The sequence below is a fragment of the Odontesthes bonariensis genome, chromosome 10 (genome assembly GCF_027942865.1).
Source record: "Odontesthes bonariensis isolate fOdoBon6 chromosome 10, fOdoBon6.hap1, whole genome shotgun sequence".
NCBI classification, from domain to species: domain Eukaryota; kingdom Metazoa; phylum Chordata; class Actinopteri; order Atheriniformes; family Atherinopsidae; genus Odontesthes; species Odontesthes bonariensis.
The window spans coordinates 14,004,549-14,024,129 of record NC_134515.1 but is presented as its reverse complement, the minus strand read 5'-3'; the positions used below and the strand labels follow the sequence as shown (position 1 = coordinate 14,024,129).

General features: G+C 39.2%; 1 protein-coding gene across 2 annotated transcripts in view; it reads right to left on the bottom strand.

Annotated features, from left to right (window-relative positions):
- Positions 1-19,581, bottom strand: part of sema3b (sema domain, immunoglobulin domain (Ig), short basic domain, secreted, (semaphorin) 3B) — a 74,520-nt gene that overhangs the window by 8,979 nt on the left and 45,960 nt on the right. For both annotated transcript variants that reach the window (XM_075476349.1, XM_075476348.1), the window contains exons 2-9: positions 13,640-14,169; positions 10,602-10,759; positions 9,248-9,310; positions 2,366-2,485; positions 1,849-1,942; positions 1,594-1,713; positions 1,301-1,443; positions 997-1,111 (exon numbers count right to left, since the gene is read on the bottom strand). In XM_075476349.1, coding sequence (XP_075332464.1) covers positions 997-1,111; positions 1,301-1,443; positions 1,594-1,713; positions 1,849-1,942; positions 2,366-2,485; positions 9,248-9,310; positions 10,602-10,759; positions 13,640-13,823 — 997 coding nt within the window. In that variant the 5' untranslated portion in view covers positions 13,824-14,169. The remainder of the gene's footprint in view (positions 1-996; positions 1,112-1,300; positions 1,444-1,593; positions 1,714-1,848; positions 1,943-2,365; positions 2,486-9,247; positions 9,311-10,601; positions 10,760-13,639; positions 14,170-19,581) is intronic.

Genomic DNA, 19,581 nt, shown 5'->3' with positions numbered 1-19,581 from the left:
AGCACTCATTAAAATTTTTTTTCACAAATGTAGTTTTCTTTTTACATGAATCAAGTTAACATTGTTCTAGACATTGAGTTGAAAAGCTGTCAAATTCTTTGTTTTCAGTTCAAAAGACTTGTTTTATGTTTATGAGCATTTTTTTCTATCTTACTGTCCTTGCTGCTGTAACATTGTGAATTGCCCCACTCTGAGACTAATAAAGGACACATTTATTAAAGGATTATCTTATTTTATCTTAAAAACTGGAATTAAATAAGCCCGCACAGCGTTATTAGGACAAAAATAACTGGCTGTGTAACTTGGTGCAAAACTATGTACCTGTACACTCACTGATGGGTTTGGTGAAGAGTTCAATTTTGCTGAGGGGAAAACATCAATAAAAAAACCTGCCAGCAGTTTCTTTGTAAATCTACGCAGGCAGACTGGCTCCAGACAACTGTGGAGGACTCCATGTGAGTTTACTGTGACGTTATGTCTTCTTTATCTGAAAGTATTTCCTCTGGCCTCAGTCTATGATTTATAGATTCATCCCACCTTATGAGTACAATTATTGTTTCTTGTCATGTGAAGATTCACCAGAAACCAGCCTGTGGGTTACTTTGGACCCACAGCATTTACACTGCCTTCAGTTCAGGACAGGATCTCTAATCATTGAATCCCTTAGTCATGGTTTCTTAAAGTCTGCAGAAATGAGAGACAAGAAAGAATAATTCCTTATGCTCTCATAACAAGCACACTTTTTAACTCTGCTTGGATTTCTTTATTGATTCTGATTGGAAAGGTTCTTAGAGCAGTATAGGACATCTGCTGAGGCAGGGGTGAAATTTAGAAATGGACCTTCTTCATGCTCAAAGTGACTCATGATAAATTTTACCTGAGTTTTCCACAGAACACGTAGTTCACACTTCACCTATATTATTTTATAATTTACCTGGCATTGCCTAGGTCATAAATGTCATGTTAGAGTATTTGTGCCTCGAACATAATACTTACGCAGCTCGTCGAAGTATGTGTCACTGCCATCAGCTCCTGGTACCGAGCAAATCAGACGGGTCTTGAGGAATGTTGTCCACTTGTTAACCAGACTTCGCTGACCACCCATGTCATTCTGTATCAAGGCAGGACAGTTATTCAACAAGAGATTAGACTTCAGTTTGTGTTTGATTTATCCTATCTGCAATTTGACCACCTAACCAAATAAGATGTATTTAAAGACTATGATCTGATTGTGTGTTTATGTTTGTTTTTGGCGGATCAATTCAAATCCGTGGACTTGTCGGATAACGCCGTCTCTCACCCTGCACAGCTGTCCAATACGAGAGTAGGTGGACTTTCCCAACCCTTGAGCCTCGACCGCAGTCTCCCGGAAGAAGAAGAATACTTTGTCATCGTCAGGATTTTCACTTTCAGGGACCCAAAAGGAACCAACAAACTTTGGTTCTGAATGACAGAATTAATGAGGAAACAATGTCAGTCTTCATAGCATGCTGTCCCAACAAGAGACAAATGTTTTGATTTATATTATTTTATGTTAACTTGACTGAATTACTTGGAATTTGATCTGACACATAAAGAGAAAAGCATACGCACCGTTCAGCCAGCGCGAGTCGTGCTGCTCAGTGCGAATGGAAGGACGTTTTCCTAAACTCCTGAAGATGGTAAAGTCCCGTCCCATTAAGTCTGTGGCCACACCTGCATAGAGCTCATCATCTAGGAGAAAGAATTATTCAATGAATGCTGATCTACTGATAAATTATAAGATTTATGTAAAGTTAAGATAGACTATGAGGCTTTTTATCAGCATCGGCATAATAAATCCATGTTAAGGTATGCTGGTTCAATTACCGACGAGCACAGATGCAGCATTATGTCGAGGATCATACGGACTCTTCCCTTTCCCATCTTCCACCTTAGAGGGGTCAATCCTGAACACGTGGTCCTGAAGGAGAGCAAGGACAGAAAAATAAAAGGTTTTGAGATGCAATTTGAGATGCATTTTCTCCCCCAGAACTGTTCAGTAATTTGGGGGTTGAAATAACGGGTTTAAGATGTTGAGAGCATGAAGACATGGAGAATGATTTCAAACCAAAACCTTCAGCTAAGCACAGTTGAATTTACCTTCACTGCAGCATCAGTCCAAACTACAGCTCTGCAAGCATGATATACAGCTAAATGCCAGATGTACACTTTAATCTCTTCACAAACATAAATCTTCTGTTTTTAAGGTTCTTTCTTGCAGTTATGTTTTAGCTTAAAATCAACATGATTGTGATTTGGTTGGCATATGCAATACGTATCATTATCTTTTCGACTATACACCTTATACCTAATTAAAGTTGCTTTGGTTTATTTTATTTCTCACCTCCATCCTGTGTCCCACCTCCACAAACGCACAGGTAGGGTGGAAGGCCCCAGTTCCACAGGCATACAGGTGGGTGCGGTTGTAGTGGTGCACAATTTTCACATAGTTCACACAGTCAGACTGAAAGAGACACACACAGAGACTCAGTGTCATTTTAAGTATGAATGGGAATTTAAAGGGTTTTCTTTCTCTTTTGACCCTACATTTTCTGATGTTAATCCTACCTCAGAGCATCACAGGCAACATAAGAACACACTTGTACACTGTCAGCTGTACCACGCTCAATTTGGACTGTCTGTCTTTTGGTTTAGTGATGTACATTCCTCACATAGCTGATCACACTCTCGTTGGTTGTGACAGCCCCACTTCGAGCACACTGTTGTGACACCCTTTGTTTCCCGGCTCAACACACACGTCTGCAGTTTGTGTTGAGAGGAATGTGCATAACTACCAGTATAATGTTCACTTGAACTGCCATGCAGCACTCAGCAACATTTGCTTGGAGTTTGCTTTAGATTATTTGCTTATTTGCCTTTCATTTATCTAATTAAATTTCTTGTTTGTTTGTTGACCTTTAATCTCATTCATGTCGGTTTTGTGCATTGGTCAATTATTTCTACGCATGTCTTCCCCATTTGCCATCTTTACATCGACAGCTTTCAGTCTGACCTCTTTCTCTTCCCAGCTTGTCTTTGCATGTTATTGGTCCACATGTAAATCTCTCCATCTCAGAATCAAGCTACAATATACTCTACTCAGTGTATACTAAGAGGCTACAGATGGTTCATCATGTTTAAAATCTTAGAACACCAGACCTCAAAGCGGCCCATAAAAGAGAATGTGGACCTAATAGTTACCATCATTATTACCATGATTAATAATGGCTCCATCATACATAATGAGCGGGTGAGAAAAAACTGGTCAGTTTTCTAAAAGCATAATTTGAATAGTTCAATGTTATTATCCTTTCAAATAACTGAATTCTACACTATGAGCGATCTGTTACTCTCTCGACAGTCAACTTTTGCCCTTACAGGACACTTTAGTTACTCCTGTCCAGTTGTCCAACTGTTGAATTGCAGGTTACTGGAGACTCATGAAGACATAAAACTGATCATTTATCACATAATAAAAGACTACCGGTATACGTCTGAAGTTCTGGGTAGGTGAAAGTCTGATGATTCTTTCAAATCTACATTGTGAATGTTCCCATTTCATTGAAATGATGATAAACGGCATGTTATTTAGCTTTGGTCTTTTCTTATCTTTTTCCAATCTTTTCCAAAATGACAGAATTGCTTTGACAACTTTATATTTCAATTAGTATTTAAATAATATCATAAAAAATGCAACAGGATGAACACCATGGATACATATAATCTCAAACTATCTGAGAAACAGAAGCATTTGTTTTCATTCATCTTTTGCTAGATATAGATATGTAGTTACCCCCTTCTTTCATCTTGTGAAACAAGCAAAACAAGCAGACCTGTTGCTCATTAATTCCTACACATACACAACAAACACACACAAATATATTTCACAAATGTCTTTCAACCTGAAATGATAGAAATCACTTCAAAAGGGGGAATTGTTAAAATTGGCTTTGTTCTTAGACATTATAAATGAAATAGTCTCTGTACTCTGTACTTTTCCATGCAGGAATGGGAAGACAAAACAATTGGGAAAGCCTGGGAAAGCAAGGGCAGATTCACACACACACATTGTTTTGGCTGATCCAGAGAATATGACGAAGCATGTTGAACCTACTCATGTCCAATCATACTCGGTTGAGTGTGAGTCCAACCTATGAGACTATAAATGCAAATGATACCCGGAAATAGGGGCTCAGTCTGACGGATTTCCTGCGGGAGGTCTGTTCCACTGAGCCCAGCGCTGATATACTTTGACATGTGACTTCCAATAAACACTTTATTTTACTTGCGATTCCTCCGGCTTGTTCTTGAGCTGCCATCGAAAGAATCAAATCTAACAAACCTTTAAAACCCACCACCTTTAGTGAGGTACGTGTGCCATAAAACATACATCAGCTTTGGTGTGAGTGTTTAAATTTGAACATGTTTCTACAATCCACAGGTTTGGTAAGTTGCAGGCAAACACATGAGACAATGAAAAGATAGAGATTTCACATGGGCGCAACTTCACTCATCATTCTAAAATATAAATGTGCAACGTTTCAGTTAACCTTTTCGATCTCAAGATTTTCAGTGTCTGTCTGAAGCCTCGACCTCCTTGTTTCATCTCGCATTGTATTCTAAACCATGTTGTGTGTGTGTGTGTCTATGTGTGTCAGGGAGCATCAAACGGTGAGATGGTATGAAGAGCAGAAGCTCTTTGATGTGACAAAAGAGAAAAAGAGCAGGAGGGCACGCAGAGGATGCTTGAAAGACTTTGAAAAGATCTGAAAGCCAGGAAGAGAACAAGGAAGGTGAATTATGCCAGCAATTACATTTGTGAGTGGGCGTATGTGTGAGAAACAGTGTGGTAGTTGTGGGTGTGAAAGGGTTCGGTGATTAACCTTTCACCTACCACTGACTCATTAGTTGAAACAGTGAGTGAAAAGCTGGCTGTGACCTCACTGCAGACTGAGCTTTAGGTCTCTGCGTCATGTCTATTAAAGCCGTATTATTCTGTTGTGGACGTCTTTTTCTTCTTTATCCTTTTGTCTTTTCTAGAGATGATTAACCTGATTGACCGATTTGTTATTTCACCTATTCATCTATTCTGTCCTTGCTCCCATCTGTCCAACAAAAACTAGAGTCGATAAAGCAATTCACATGTTAGCTGTTATTATTGATTATAAGTAACATACCGTCATGCACACCAATTGCAAATTAATAACACAGTTTACTTAAACCTGAGATAATTTATTATTCCTTAAAGTCATTAAAGCAAGGGGGGAGGGGGGGGGGGTGTAGCAGGGGTTTATGTTTGCATGACGCATATTATTCTTCATAATGGTTTCATTTGCTTTTACTTGTTTCTCTCCTTTTATTTTTATCTGTCATTGCATTTTTCAACCAGTTTAAAAACACGTATCCTCAGTCATATCACTGTGAAAGTCTGTCTTCTGTTTTCACTGTGAGTCCTTATGATTCAGGAAACTTCAATAAAGTTGATGGCTGAAAGGGTCTGACTGGGCTAGAATGGTGGAGCACAGTTGATATCCATTAGATACACAGCACAGCACAGTGTAATAGCCTAGGAATGCCTTTGATCGCTTCTGCTGATCAGAACAATGTAGTAGCGTTGACATTTGTTTGACATATTTTTCCTGGGATGAACCCACCTCTGGAATCTGACTTTCTACAAACTGTTCATACGGTTGATTTCTTATTTCCATTTATTTCCCATTGTTTCATGTGTTTATGTATGCAAAGATTAAACATGTGCTGTAGATCAGTGTAGAGACACAGTTTAGAGACACAGAGTAGAGACACTGGTCTACCTTAACTCTAGCTAAGATTGGAAAATGGCAAACAATGTCATTTCTACTCAACAGAACCATACCACCGTTGTTACTGTGCACGTGTGAGCATTTATTCTATGACACCACTGAGATTATGAGTGCAGCCCCACTGAGCTGCTGTTGTCTTTGCATACTTGCTTTCGAGATAGACTTAAAACATAAAACATTTATTAACCATTTGTTTGACAAAAGAAACAAACCCTGCTGGTGTAGGTCATGACCAGAATAGGGACTAGGCTTCAATATTCACAGATTTGTACAGCCATGAATATATAGCCCTTCATCCATGCAGACCAGCAGCAGCAGTAATACTGTGTTTTGTTTGCATGTGAATAAATGAACATCTGTGCAATTTCTATACAGAAGATTATTAAAAGCCATCAAAGTAAATGAGGAACGCTTGTTTTTTGTAATGAGGGCAGTTTAAGACTTTCAACACTCTCAAGGATTCTGTCTCCCAGGACTTTTCTTTTCTTTTCTCCTTCAGGAGGCAGCCAGATTTTAAAGGCTGATAGTCAGAATGCAGATCGTAAAGCGTAAATTGCCGTTTTGTGATTCATCCGTCACCCAGTGATTGTAACTGCGGTGGTGTTGTTTTACCCAGAAATGGTTTCTGAAAGATGTAGCCTACTCTGAATCTAACTGTGCTATTAATTTCTGCTGAATGATTTGTGTGGATCTTGGAGTACGGAGAAACTGACAAAGAGGGTGCTGACATGGCACCATAATCACACGATCCATCACTTCTGTGAACTTGAATAGAACAGTCTTAAATTGATGCCTCAGAGTTCTGAGTCAGACTGAGAGTCTGAGTTAAGTGTCAACTGTTTACCACCGCTGTCTGTGTTTATGGACATGTGATTGGGTTTGTCTAAGTGTGTCTGTGTGCATGTTAATTAGCTCTTTAGTTCTACACACACACACACACACATACATATATATATATATATACATATATACACGTATATAGTCTCAATATCTAGGGTCATTACTGAAAGGATTATTATCCTTCTCTGGATTCCCACCTGAGAACTTTATACAGAGGATTGCAGCAAACTCTAAGCCTCTAGGAACTGAATCATTGTGTTGTATCCCAGTATATAAACACAATATGAAGTCATGACAGTGGATAAATCGTTTCCCAAATACTTTGTATGAGTGTAACTGTACACAATGAGATATCTGTCAAGAAGAGATACAAATATTTGTGATTTTTGCTCAGTATTCTGGTCAAAAGAAGTAAATGAGAGTGAAAAGAGGGAAACTGTATTTTAAAAAAGGAGAATAGAATTACACATAATTTAGACTGATAAGAGAAAGTTGAGGAACAAACTAGAAAAAATGAACAGAAGAAAGGACTGAGAGGGGCGAAAGGAGTGTAGAAAAAAAAAAATCCATAGAGACCTATATGGAAATACTTCTCTACAATTAGGGTCACAAGTGAGAGGTGAGCTCAGTCCTTATGTGGGCGAGTCTTCACCCAGAAAAATAATTTGAAAAAAGAATGAGAAGAAAAGAAGTGCTTCACAAAAAATTAAAATAACACTCCAAAGCCATAAAAAGCAGGAATAACTGAGCGGGGTGAAAGACGCTTCAATGCAACTTTTGTCCTCAGAATGACCCAAAACCTTTATTTTCTAGTCTCTTTCTTGCTATCTCATCCTCCCTTCCTCCTCTAGATTAACTTTACTAATTCTCCTTGCCATTCACCGTCTCCACTGTTACTCTCTCTTTCAAACACACACAAACAAAACACATACACAATGAAACCTGAACACATGCGTATTCTCCTGGTCAGGAGAAATTGGAGCCTGGATTTTCGAATGAATGGAGCTCGTTGTCTGTCTGCTACAGCTGTGTAATCATACTGATGACGGGTTTGTTTTACACACACACAAAGGCACAGACATGCACACACACATTGGATATTTTCAACATAGAGAGGATGAATAAATGTAAACACACACTGTCAAAAACCTGAGTACGAACACAATATGAACAAACTAATGGGCGGCATGTCTTTACGTGCAGGTGGAACAATACCATTTTAAACAGAAACATACAGACAAAACGCATTTTTAAACACACACACATATGCACACAAACTTACAAGGATATATAGAGTGGTGTGTAATGAAATTCTGGGTGGTCTATGGGCTTTTAGTAGCCACTACTTGTTGACCAGTGAAGCAGAACCCGAATTAAGGCACCTTATCATCATAAGCTGCTTTTATTCAGCATATTACTGGAAGGTGAATGTTATACCATAGTTCAAAATAGAAAATCTTTATGCTAAAACATATGTTGGTAGCCAAAGAAAAGACTACGTGTGGACAAACTGACCTCTGAGCATTACAAGGGGTCATGAGTTCAATCTTGTAGAGTCTGTATATGCAGTCAAGTCTTCAAAAAGGTTAGATCAAATGTCGAAGTCACCCAAGGTTCTCACTCCTTATGTTTTGTTTAAATTTCCATTATGTTGACTTTTTGTTGCTCGTCATGGCCACAACATAATTTATGGCCACAGCCAAGACTTCACAGCAACTTAATGTAAAACAAATCAAATTTCTCCCACCCATGACTATTTTCTTGTAACCATAATTAATGTATTCAGTATGTTATATCTATTACTGATGTGATGCTTCTATACTCAGCTGTGAATATAATGGAATGGCGACAGGGTTTAGAGTTCTCGAAGCTACTAAGTGCCAATTTCAGTATTCATATAATCTTCTCTTAGTGCTGTCAATACACCTCGCTGACATTTCTGATACCTGTTTCTTCTATCAATAACACAGACCCAAACTTAGTGGTGTCGATAAGTTGTCAATGAAGTCTTTACAAGCATTTATGTGCCAATCTCTCCCCTCATATCTCTAATCATTTAAGCCAGAAAAATAGGTTTTTCTATTAGATGAAACTATCACTATCAGATACAAGTAATTTGGTTTGTCCAACAGACCAAGTCCAACTTTTAAACATCCCGAGTGTAAGCTGCTGTAGAGTAAAGTGTGTAGATCACATGAGAGTTTGAAAAAAACAAGATTTTGAAGAAGTAATATCGCCAGATGGCAGGTCCAAAAGTGGGAGTGCTGCACCTACTATTATATGTTATCGGTTTATATGTGGGAATTCTGTCTTGTGATGACTCCCATGACTCCAGTGGATTAAAAGGTAGCATTGTATTGGGCCTTGTAGGAGTAGACAGTTAAATAGGAGCCTCTTATTTCTGTGCATGATGTCTGAATGCTGATAAAGAGTCTCTTTGATGATTATGAAGGTTGTGTTATCTGATACTATTATTTCAATTGATAGATGTGTAATAAGTCCAAATCATTCAGGTTATAAAGTAGAGAAAATTAAGTCGGGTAAAGAGTAATGAGGAGACTTACAGTGATATCCTTGCCAGCCCAGTTACACTCCTCTCTCCAGTCAACAGGGGCGGGCCAGTAGATCTGAAACATGAAAGGCAAAGTTTAGGTAATTCTGTCACAATTCATTCCACAAAAAAATATTAACTTTTCAAAATCTCCAACAAGTAAGACTAATTTGACCCTTGAGCCAGGTGCAGGATTTCTTATAAGGCAGCAGTCTTCATAATGAGACTGCATACCTTTATTCAGGTCACCTCCTATCTACTTTTATTCTTTCCCCATCTGATTCTTTGTCTGACATGTCTACGTCTTCATCCCACCCACACTCGAACATTTTGCATAAATGACTTCAACTGTGATGAATCTGCACATCCTAGTCAGAAAACTCACTCGCATATATACAGAAAAACCAACAGAGGTTTCAGATCTTACACCCCAAACCTATAATTTACTCCAAACTGCTGTGGACAGCTGTTTCTAGTGGACTGTATTTAGATATTATAGCTATAGTTTTCTCTGTGTCTCAATACATTCTTAATGGGTTTCAAAGTGTTAGAAGCATACTGTGTACTTCAGTGTGTAGTTTTAAGGTTGTGTTACGTGTGCCTCAGCAAGATTTTGGAGCGTATGCATGCATGCTTGCTGCAGAATTAACGTAATTAAATGTCTGCATCTTGAGCTCTTAGAGGTTCTGTAAAGAGGTATATTAGAACATGTGCATACTGTAAAGGCAGTCATCTCAATTTTCTTCAACCAATATTTTCTTTTCATCCCAGCCCAGCGCCTGGATTTTGTACCTTTTTCTATCAATGCCACATTTGTCTCTCATCCCCTGAGGTCACTCTCTTGAGTCATCTCCTATGCCCAATATGCACACATGTAAAACATGTCCACACTTCTGAAAATTTATCTTTGTGCCATGTCTTTAAGTCCACATGAATACAAAGGAATGAAGCACTTGTGGCCTGGCTTTCATAAGCGAAGTAATGAATATTTCCAAGAAATCAGACAACATGGCACCGGTTGTAAATAAGATCCATTTCCGAGCTTTCATCTATTGCCAGTATAATTGTTTAATCTACTTGGTGATTAACACAGAAGAAAATGATAATAAAATCTTATAACAGGAATATATAAGCTATTTGGGTGCATCTCTTAAACATATAATACAAAGTTTAAGAAAATACAATAAATACGCAGGAGTATTTGTATCTTTTATCGGACATTATTGAAAAAACCCTGAGCATGTGAGCACTTAAAACCTAATGTAATCCATCCCCGCACTGAGTCTGTTGAAATCTCTGCCATATTAAATGGAAAGGATCAACAAACTTCCCAAACTCCCATATATCTTGCAGATATGCACGTTTACCTTGTGTTCTTGTTTGGCAATGTTGTCGAGTGAGAGTGACAGCAGGAAGTTCTTTGCCCCCACAAAGAGTCGGCCCCTCTCTTCATCCAGCAGCAGGGAGCTGAAGCAGCAGGACCGCTCCAGCTCGAACCGCCGCACTCCGTGGAACTGCTGCAGTTCTAAAGAACAGGACGTGGGGTCACAGCCAGCTCAACCGTGTACTGTTAACATCCAAAGATTTGACAAAAACTGATAATATATGTGTGATTTTATAGTTACAGTAGCTGTCTGCAGCTTAACTCATTGGCTGCCAGCCATTTTCAGTGCAGAGACACCCATACTGCCAAGTGTTTTACAGTATTTTGACTGATTTTCCAAGACCCACAGAAAAGTTAGATGACTATGTACACACCGAAATTACCAAAAGAAAGAGTAGACTCTCTTCTTTGATCAGGAAAAAAAAGTTTGTTTCTACCATTTTCAGTCCTTTAGTAATAGACAGTAGAACATAGGTTGGTTTCACCAAAAACAGCTGTTTGACCAAAAAAATGGAGAAAACAAGCTCTTTTTTTTTGTGCAAAGTGGCACTGCTGCCACCTTGCGGGTAATTTTGCCAGTATATTCTCTGTTTAGTGTTTACAAGCCTAAGATTTAGTGACGAACTCCGCTAGATTGTCCCCCAGCCCGCTCCGTTAAAAAACGCAATTGACGTCTATAGACGTCTTTGGCAGTCAACGTTTTTTTTTAAATTGACGTCTATAGACGTCAATGGCACTGAAAGAGTTAAAGATGGTTCAACATTTTATGAGAAAGATTTTATGTATGTTATGTGTTTTGTGTTTGTGCATAAAAATGTCTGTAATGATTGTATCCCTTTTGTTGCAGTTTGTTTACCACAGTCCATGCATCTCTCAGTCACGTTGGGACAAATGAGCAGAAGATCGTTATGTACAACATGTACATGTAACCCTAACCCTAATCAAGATGTTAACAGTTACACCACACAGATGCTCATTCACTTCTTAATCAAATAATGATGAACAATGACTTAAGTAAGTCTCAAAGTATCAATGAGTCTTTAGATCCAAATCAGCTGGTTGGCTACAGGCCTGTAACAAGTCATATTGTTGATAAAGAAGATTACAACGTCATTTTAAGATATTTGAATAACATTTCAGAGCTATGTCCTAAGGCCGATTACTTGTGAAGAAACAGGACAAAATGGTTTCAATGGAAAAAGTTAGTGTCCTTGCTGTTTCCAAACTGGCAAAAACAAATTCTGGAGGAACACTGCCCAGGAAAATTCGTCTTGTATTTGTAAATTATAGTTAACCAATGGAAAAAAGGAAGAAAAAAAAGCCAATGAAGGAAAAAAGGGTTCTTGGCCTGAGAAACCAGAAAAAAAGGGACTTTATCCTCCTCTGATGTCCCAGCTCAAAGCATGAGCTTAAGAAAAAAAAAAACAAAGCCCTATGCACTTACACATTTAAAAGGCTTTATTAGTCTGTTATTGTTCTAACTCTGACGCCACCTAATAGCTGCCTGCATGACATCAGGGACCTTATTACTTACTCCAACCACACTGCGCTTAAAATAACCTCAGGCCCAGGGAAGACACATATCATATTAAAAAGGACACGTGCTGAGGGTAGCTGTAGTCGAGTAAACCTAAAAAAATGATGTCATCAACTTTTAAAAGGAAGCGGTAAACTGCATTCACCTGAAGACAAATGGATGAATGAGCAGCTAAATGCTGATAAATCTTTAAATAGTAACTATCTCCTAATCAAATGAGTGAATCATGAGTTCACGGTTGGTAGTTAAAGACACGAATGAGGAACAAATCAAGAATGAATACGAATCAGACAGAAATATCGACAAGATCGTTATTTAGTACTTTCCCAATGATTCCAAATGGAGGAACACTAAAAAGTGATCTCACTAGGAGATTTTATAGAAATGGAACCGCTTGTAAAGAAAGTGATCATCACACTTTGATTTACTGACACTGATAAATAATCAGCTCCACATAAGCTAAATTGTATTTAACTTGCATGTTGACATATTTATTAGAGGTGCAACAATGCTTAAAGTGAGACAATAATGCTAAAGTCCATGGTCTCGCCTTACGGGTCGGTCTTCCGTGTATGCATGTTCAATACTAGATATCCCTTTACATCTTCACTGGTCTTGCAGTGGTGGTACAAGACACTTTAGTGCTGCATGGACTCGTAGCAGCACAAGCTGAAACACAATTTTTTCTGCTTTGCTAAGTGAGCTGAAAACAGTTAGTAGTTATACAGAGTTATAGTAATAACTACTCACATCCCACTTGGCTCTACTACTGAGCTTACAAGAATAGAAATCGTATAATTGAAATCCCACAGCCCCAGCTAACTCTGCTCTGCTAACTTCCTGGCCATATAAACTTAGACGCTATTACAGCAATGACATTGGTCTTGTTGTGTCCTCCATGAGTCAAATAAAACCCAAACATTTTTCTTTCTACCGTCCTGCATGCTGCATGTTACCCTGCATCAAGATTAAAATTAGAATTAAACATATTTCTGCTGGGCAGGCAGCCTTCAGTAAGCCTGTTGTCCTTGGTGAGTAAGTTCAGGCAGTAAATGCCAGCTTTCAGTGATGGAATACATCCTTGGTTTATGTGGTCGAGTTGGCTATTGAGCTGCCTTCTTCTAACATACAAAACTTTGAGATGAAATACAAAACTGCGCTACTGCGTGTTAAAGCTGTGTGTGTGCGTGTGTGCGTGTGTGTGTGTTTGTGTGTGTGTACGTGCATGTTTGTGGTTGTGAATCACACCAACCACAAATTACTGCTGGCTACTGCTCAGGAGTGTTTACCTTGAAAAGGATATGGCCAGCGCATTAAAATGAAACAGATGCAGTGCGTTTGTGTGTGTGTGTGTGTGTATGTGTGTGTGTGTGTGTGTGTGTGTGTGCTTGAAGCTATTTGGGACAGTGGACAACACAAAGACTCACACACACATATGAACAATTGTCTTTTTAGCTATGAAATGCTGCGGCTTCTGCTCTTACCTTTGTATGAAAGCTTCATGCGTGGCGAGGAGGATGACGACGAAGAGGAGGAAGAGGAGGAAGAGGAGGAAGAGGAAGTGCGGCTCACAGTGCTGGAAGACGCATGAGCAGCGGCGAGCCCCAGCAGTAACAGAGAGCTGCAGGTGACCATCATGGCCACCATCATCATCATCATGGTCATCATCTTGGCAAAATTAAAAGTAAACCCCTTTCTTTCAAAAGTTAGGATTTGGAAACCGTGGGTGGCTTTAAATACTCAATATCAGTGTTGATGTTTTATTTATAAAGTTTTGTTCTGGTTCTCGTCATTGATGAAGGAGAAATCCACGTGCCTTTTAAGGGTTTTTTAAAAAAGCTGGGTTTTCTAGTACATGTCTTTTTCAGCTTTCTTTTTCAGGTCTTAATCAGTGTAATCTTTAAAACACTGTAAGAGTTTTCTCTCTTTATTTACTGGTCCTCTTGTGAAGAACGATGCAGTTCACTTCTCACATCTAAGACAGGAGATGAACATCACACATGGGCATAAAGACCTAAAAAAAGAAACAGAGAAGGAGGGGATTCAGAAATGTACACTTCTTTTGCCAGGGATACCCCCATGCACACACACACAGAGACACACAAACACTCTGAGGTATATTTAGTCAGAGTCAGATTGATGCTCGTGCCAGGCTGTGTTAATGCCAGCCTCCATTATGGCACCAACACTATAATCTCTTCACATTACAGCAAGACTCAGGGACAGAATCCAAAATAGACACACATGCACACACTGACCATAGTGATGAAGACAGCGAGTATGAGATAGAGATATGCAGAGTCTAATGCCAACACAAGCACAACCTCTCTGTGTCTGTGACACTGCCAACTCCCTCCACACTGGCAGACTGTGTCAGATCTCTCTGTTGCTGATGAGCCAAAAGTGATGTGAATGGATAAATGTATGCATCAGTGCTTTGTCACTTGTGAACTTGTCCAGTTACTAAAACTGCCAGTTGGTAATGAGACTTTGAGATCAATACTGAATTACACAGTAAAAGAAGAAAAAAAATACAGAATTACAGGTTATTCTAATTTCTGAATGTGTGGGGAACTTGCTAAAATTGAATGTGATAGATTTGTCTCAAAAAACGCTACCAATAACTTAATACCTAGATTATGTACATTCCACAACTGTTTCACAGCCAAAGCAAGGTCACTGGTTTGTAAGCCTGCACATATATGAATGTTGTGTGGTGAGGAGTGTGCAGAGGACACACACACACCTCTTTCAGTACTTTGGACTCTGCGGCCAGGCAGAACAATAAAGCCTTTCACTGAAAGCAGTCTACTTTATTATATTGCACCTCACAGTTGGCACTGAGTAATGACAGACAGTCGGCTTTTCCTTCCTTTTCATTCTTGTTCCTTCTGCCCGTCCTAACAATTACTCCTGTCACTGCCCTTCATCTGTTATGCTGTGTAGACATCCCTCCTGTGTTTTGGCCTTGAGATCAGCACTTTAATAATACTCTGCTCTGTACAGCAGAAGGGGATTTTTATCATTTACTGGGGCAATATCAGACGTAAAATAACAGTATCTTTCATTATAGGGCACTTTTTGAATAAAAAAAAAGTTTTGCATGTTTAAGCGGAATCATATTGACAACATTTAAACAGTAGTGTTACTTTAGTGACACCTTACCTACTTCAAGCTGATTCTTAAATGATCCCTTTAATCAAAAGAAAAATCATCCTTCAAGTAAAAGATCACATGATTTCCAACAGACACTCAGTTAAAGAACATTTCTTTAAAGGCAAACTTTGTAGAAAATTTGAAAAATCTCAATTTTAACTACAGGTATGAACATATTTGGGAAAAGTAATGCCTTTGAAGTTATATTTTTTAAAAAAGAAACTCTATAATATGCAGCTGAGGTGAGAAACTTTAGGGTCGGACGTGGGGCATTCATGTAATACCACTTTGTGCAGATAGATGAGTCGTGAGCCACCATAGTGTCTAGTCTGCACAGGAGCCAACAAAAGAACAAGAGTAAGCAGTAGTTGGCACTGGCAGTAGAAAATTTATAAACTGCCGGCCAAAAGAGCATAGAGACGAGTAATCGTTTGTGAAGTAGTTATTCTAGTAATTACAACAATGGCAGAAGCTCCTGAAAGCGAACATTTCCATAGTCACCCCTCCAACAAAGAAACCGCATTCAGTAGCAGAGATATGAAATTACAGAAAAAGAGCCATAACAAGAGCAAATATTGGTGGGGTTTTTTTTTTCTTCATTGGAGAAAGATTTTGGGCAAGAAAGGACTGAAATTTGACATGGAACTCGAAACTCTTCTTCTGTTTTAGTACGTCAAAAGTTTGCATTGTTAAAATTGTGGATTAAGCTTATAGCTATAACTAGCTATAATGTGCTTTTGTCTTTGCTTTTCCATGCCCACTGACTGAAGTGTCCTTACCATAAACTTAGTTTATGTGACTATGTGATGCCCTATGTTTTATATAATGTTTTGAACTATAGTTACTACATGATGATCCAACTAAGAGGAAAATTTGCTTTCTTTACAATAATGTAAGATTGTTTGTATGCATGCAGAAGTGGTATTTCCCGTATCATTTGTCTCAGAGTTTAAATGGGTGACTGGTGTCCGAAGTTGAAGTCTTTTGTCCTTGATCAATTGTTTAAAGTCAGTCAGGTTTCTGAGAAAACCACATCATCATCATCTCAATCCTCTTCAAATCCTGCTGAGTTACAAACAAATCTTCCACTTTTCTTCTTCTTTTCCTCTGGGACAAATATCACATTAGTTCACAAATTTCTGGTTGAAGTACCGCTGACATATGTGGAGATGACTTTAGAGTACTCATATGAATACCAAAAAACACACAAAGATGTAAAGATACACACAAACACACACACACATATGCATACACACACACTCGAAGCTGTCAAGGCTGTTGGCATGGAGTTTTATGAATAATGGGGCTATTGAAGCGTAGAGACAGGAGAGCTCTCATAAGCTCATGGCTGCCAGGCCACAACACAACAGGACGGAGCTGAATGGGAACATAAACTCCTTCATATCCTTCAGTATGTAAACACACATGAATGGACAAAAGTGTACATGCAAGCACTGGCCAGAACACAACCTCCCATCTCCCGTTTAAGCATCTGAAAAGGCCTGGGGTACTTTTACAGACATGGCATGGCTCATGATTGATGAAAAAAGACAAAAAACACAGCAAATTCTCCCACCATCAGAAATATAAATGAAGTGATAATACGTGCAATTGTCTGCGTGTTTGTGTGTGAAGCAGACAGAGACAGACAGTGTGGGTATGTGGGGTAAAGGTTCTGCACTGAGCTGCAAAGATGCTGCAGTGTTTCAAGGAGACGGACGTCAGCACTCTCGTCAGCTGAACAGAAACAGGCTCTTGCACAAGTCTGCACAATTTACGTCACAGTCCTACAGTGACGAGGCAGCAGTTAAGCTCTTACACTCCTGTCGGCTGCTATAAAATGACCAGCTCTATTGTCCCTGTGAGGCTCCTGTGTGTGTGTTGCAGTGTCTGAGTGTGTTCTCTAGATCTGTGATCACGAGTTGAAGGGACCATTATTGTTCCTCACACATCTTCATCTAATTGCAGAGCCCTGAGCTGGGAAACAGAGAGCAGGGTGCTTATATTCTCATCTCCAAACTCCTACCTGTCAGCACTTAGATGTGAAAACACAGTCATGCTCACACATATGCAAACGTCTTGCATGTTTCATAATGCATTTTAATTAAAAAAAAAATAATAAAAAATGCCACTGGGCCCACTGACACTTGCATTCAGTTCAGCTTCAATAGACATGAAGTAGCACTATGCCAATAGGGAATGGATTAAAAATAACGACAGAGACAGAGATTCATGGGGGGACATGGGGCCAAGCCGTCCTGTCAAAAAACAACCCACATAGAGACAGGCAGTCAAAGCAGCCCGCCCTCAGGGTGAGACAAGCCTTAGAAGAGTGGGGTTAGAATACAACTCTATAATACTGCATGTGTACTTGAATAAATGGATATCAGCAGATTAACCTGTAGTCCTCCACTTCAACAGGTCAAGCCAGAGAGGAAGAGTGAGACACTGATGGTTGGATATATTAAGTGACAAAAGAAGAAAGAAGAGAGAGGAAGGTAATGATAAAACAGGGAAGAATATGAGATGGGCAGCACTGCAGATGGGGGGCATGATTGAAGGGTGTAAAGGGAGATGACAGATACTTATAAAATACAAGGTTCAAGCTACACAAAAAGTTAACAAGAGGAGGCAGGAAAGAAGTTATTAAGGGGGTTGTGATATGTGATAGCTGGGGAAAAGACTAATGGAAAGAGAAGAGTTGGAAGGCAAAGAAATCTTAAAAAGTAAAAGGGAAGGCGAGATGGGAATGAAACTGTCTGGAAATACAAATAAAGGAGAGAGGAAGGGAGAATTGTTAGAATATGGTAAAAGAAACAGAGAGGAAGAAAAAATTGAAAAGGCAGGGAAAAACAAAAGGAGCGAGTGAGAGCATAAGCAGAGGGAGCCTCTGAAAGCACAAGATGTAGACATTTAAGCACTTAAACCCTGCAGCATGCCTGCGTGTATACAGTCCCACGAAAAGAATGGGAATTTGATGGAAGGCGGTAGGCATAGAGAAGAAAACGAGTGAGGCGAGAGGTGATGGAGAGAAAGGAGCCAATTGTTTTGCCTGCGGAGAGAAAAGAGTTTCCCTGGCTTGTGACCAACAAGTCTAAGCCTCGCTGCAACAGAGCAATGAAAGGCGGGAGGGATGGGTGGATGAGGAGGAAGAATAAGATTGAGATAGAGGGGCAGAAGGAGGGCTCTGAGCTTTACAGAGCAAAATGACTGAAACAGCAGGTAACTGGTGGCTTTTGCACTGATTTGATTGGCAGGAGATGGTGAGAGCAAGAAAATGGGGCAATAAGAGGGTGGAAGCAAAAGCAAAAACACTGCGAGTTAAAGTGGCAAGATTAAAGGAGATTTCACACCTTTGTTCAATGATTATATACTACCATATGCCCTGCACTTTGAAAAAAACTTCAATTAAAAAGTGTGGGGGGGTAGGAGAGGAAGAAGAAGAAAGGAGAAATAAGAAAGATGACAATATGAATGATCTGGGATGCACTCAAACAACAAGCCTTAAAATCGAAATGACCATTAAGGTTGTTTGTTCACAAGCTTTATCATAACCCATATCACGTCCTGTAAAGTACCGTCCGTACAAGCTGTAAGTGGAAAGTAGGACTGACATGAGTTTTTACACATCAGAGCAAAATTCATTCTCAACTATTTTCTTCAACAAGCAACAAAATCTTCGTAAAGAGGCAGGAGGGATGTTTGATGGCATGATCACACACAGTGGTATGAACAAAAACTACTTAATTGAGATCATGGTCAGGGATAAAATACATCCTTTGTTCAATGCAACTTTCACCCTCATGTACACTATTTAGCTGGTTGCCTTGGTTACATGTTGTCACAAAACTTTATCACTTCCTTGATTGGGTTAGTGAATAATATCACATGATTAGTGTTAAAAAACAATCATTAGGATGGCTAAAATATGTCTTTTTACAATATGACCTTTGTGTGAGCTGTTTTTACAATTCATATACAGTTGCTCTCACGACTACTAGAGGTCACATTTTCTTTCTTTCAAATGTAATTATAGCTGATTTTGACCTGCATGAGAAAATGACCCATGGGGTCATATTTGGGAAGAGGTCGGTCTCGACTCAATAGGGTGAGAAAAAAAAAGTATCCTGAAAGAGGGAAGGTAAGATGGATACATCTGCTGCAAACAAAGCATGAAATATAGATGGTACAAAGGTTCTGGTTTTGGAAATGTGTGGCTGCATAACAGAGTTAAATAGTTCCATACTGACTGAACAGTTGAATTGCGGGC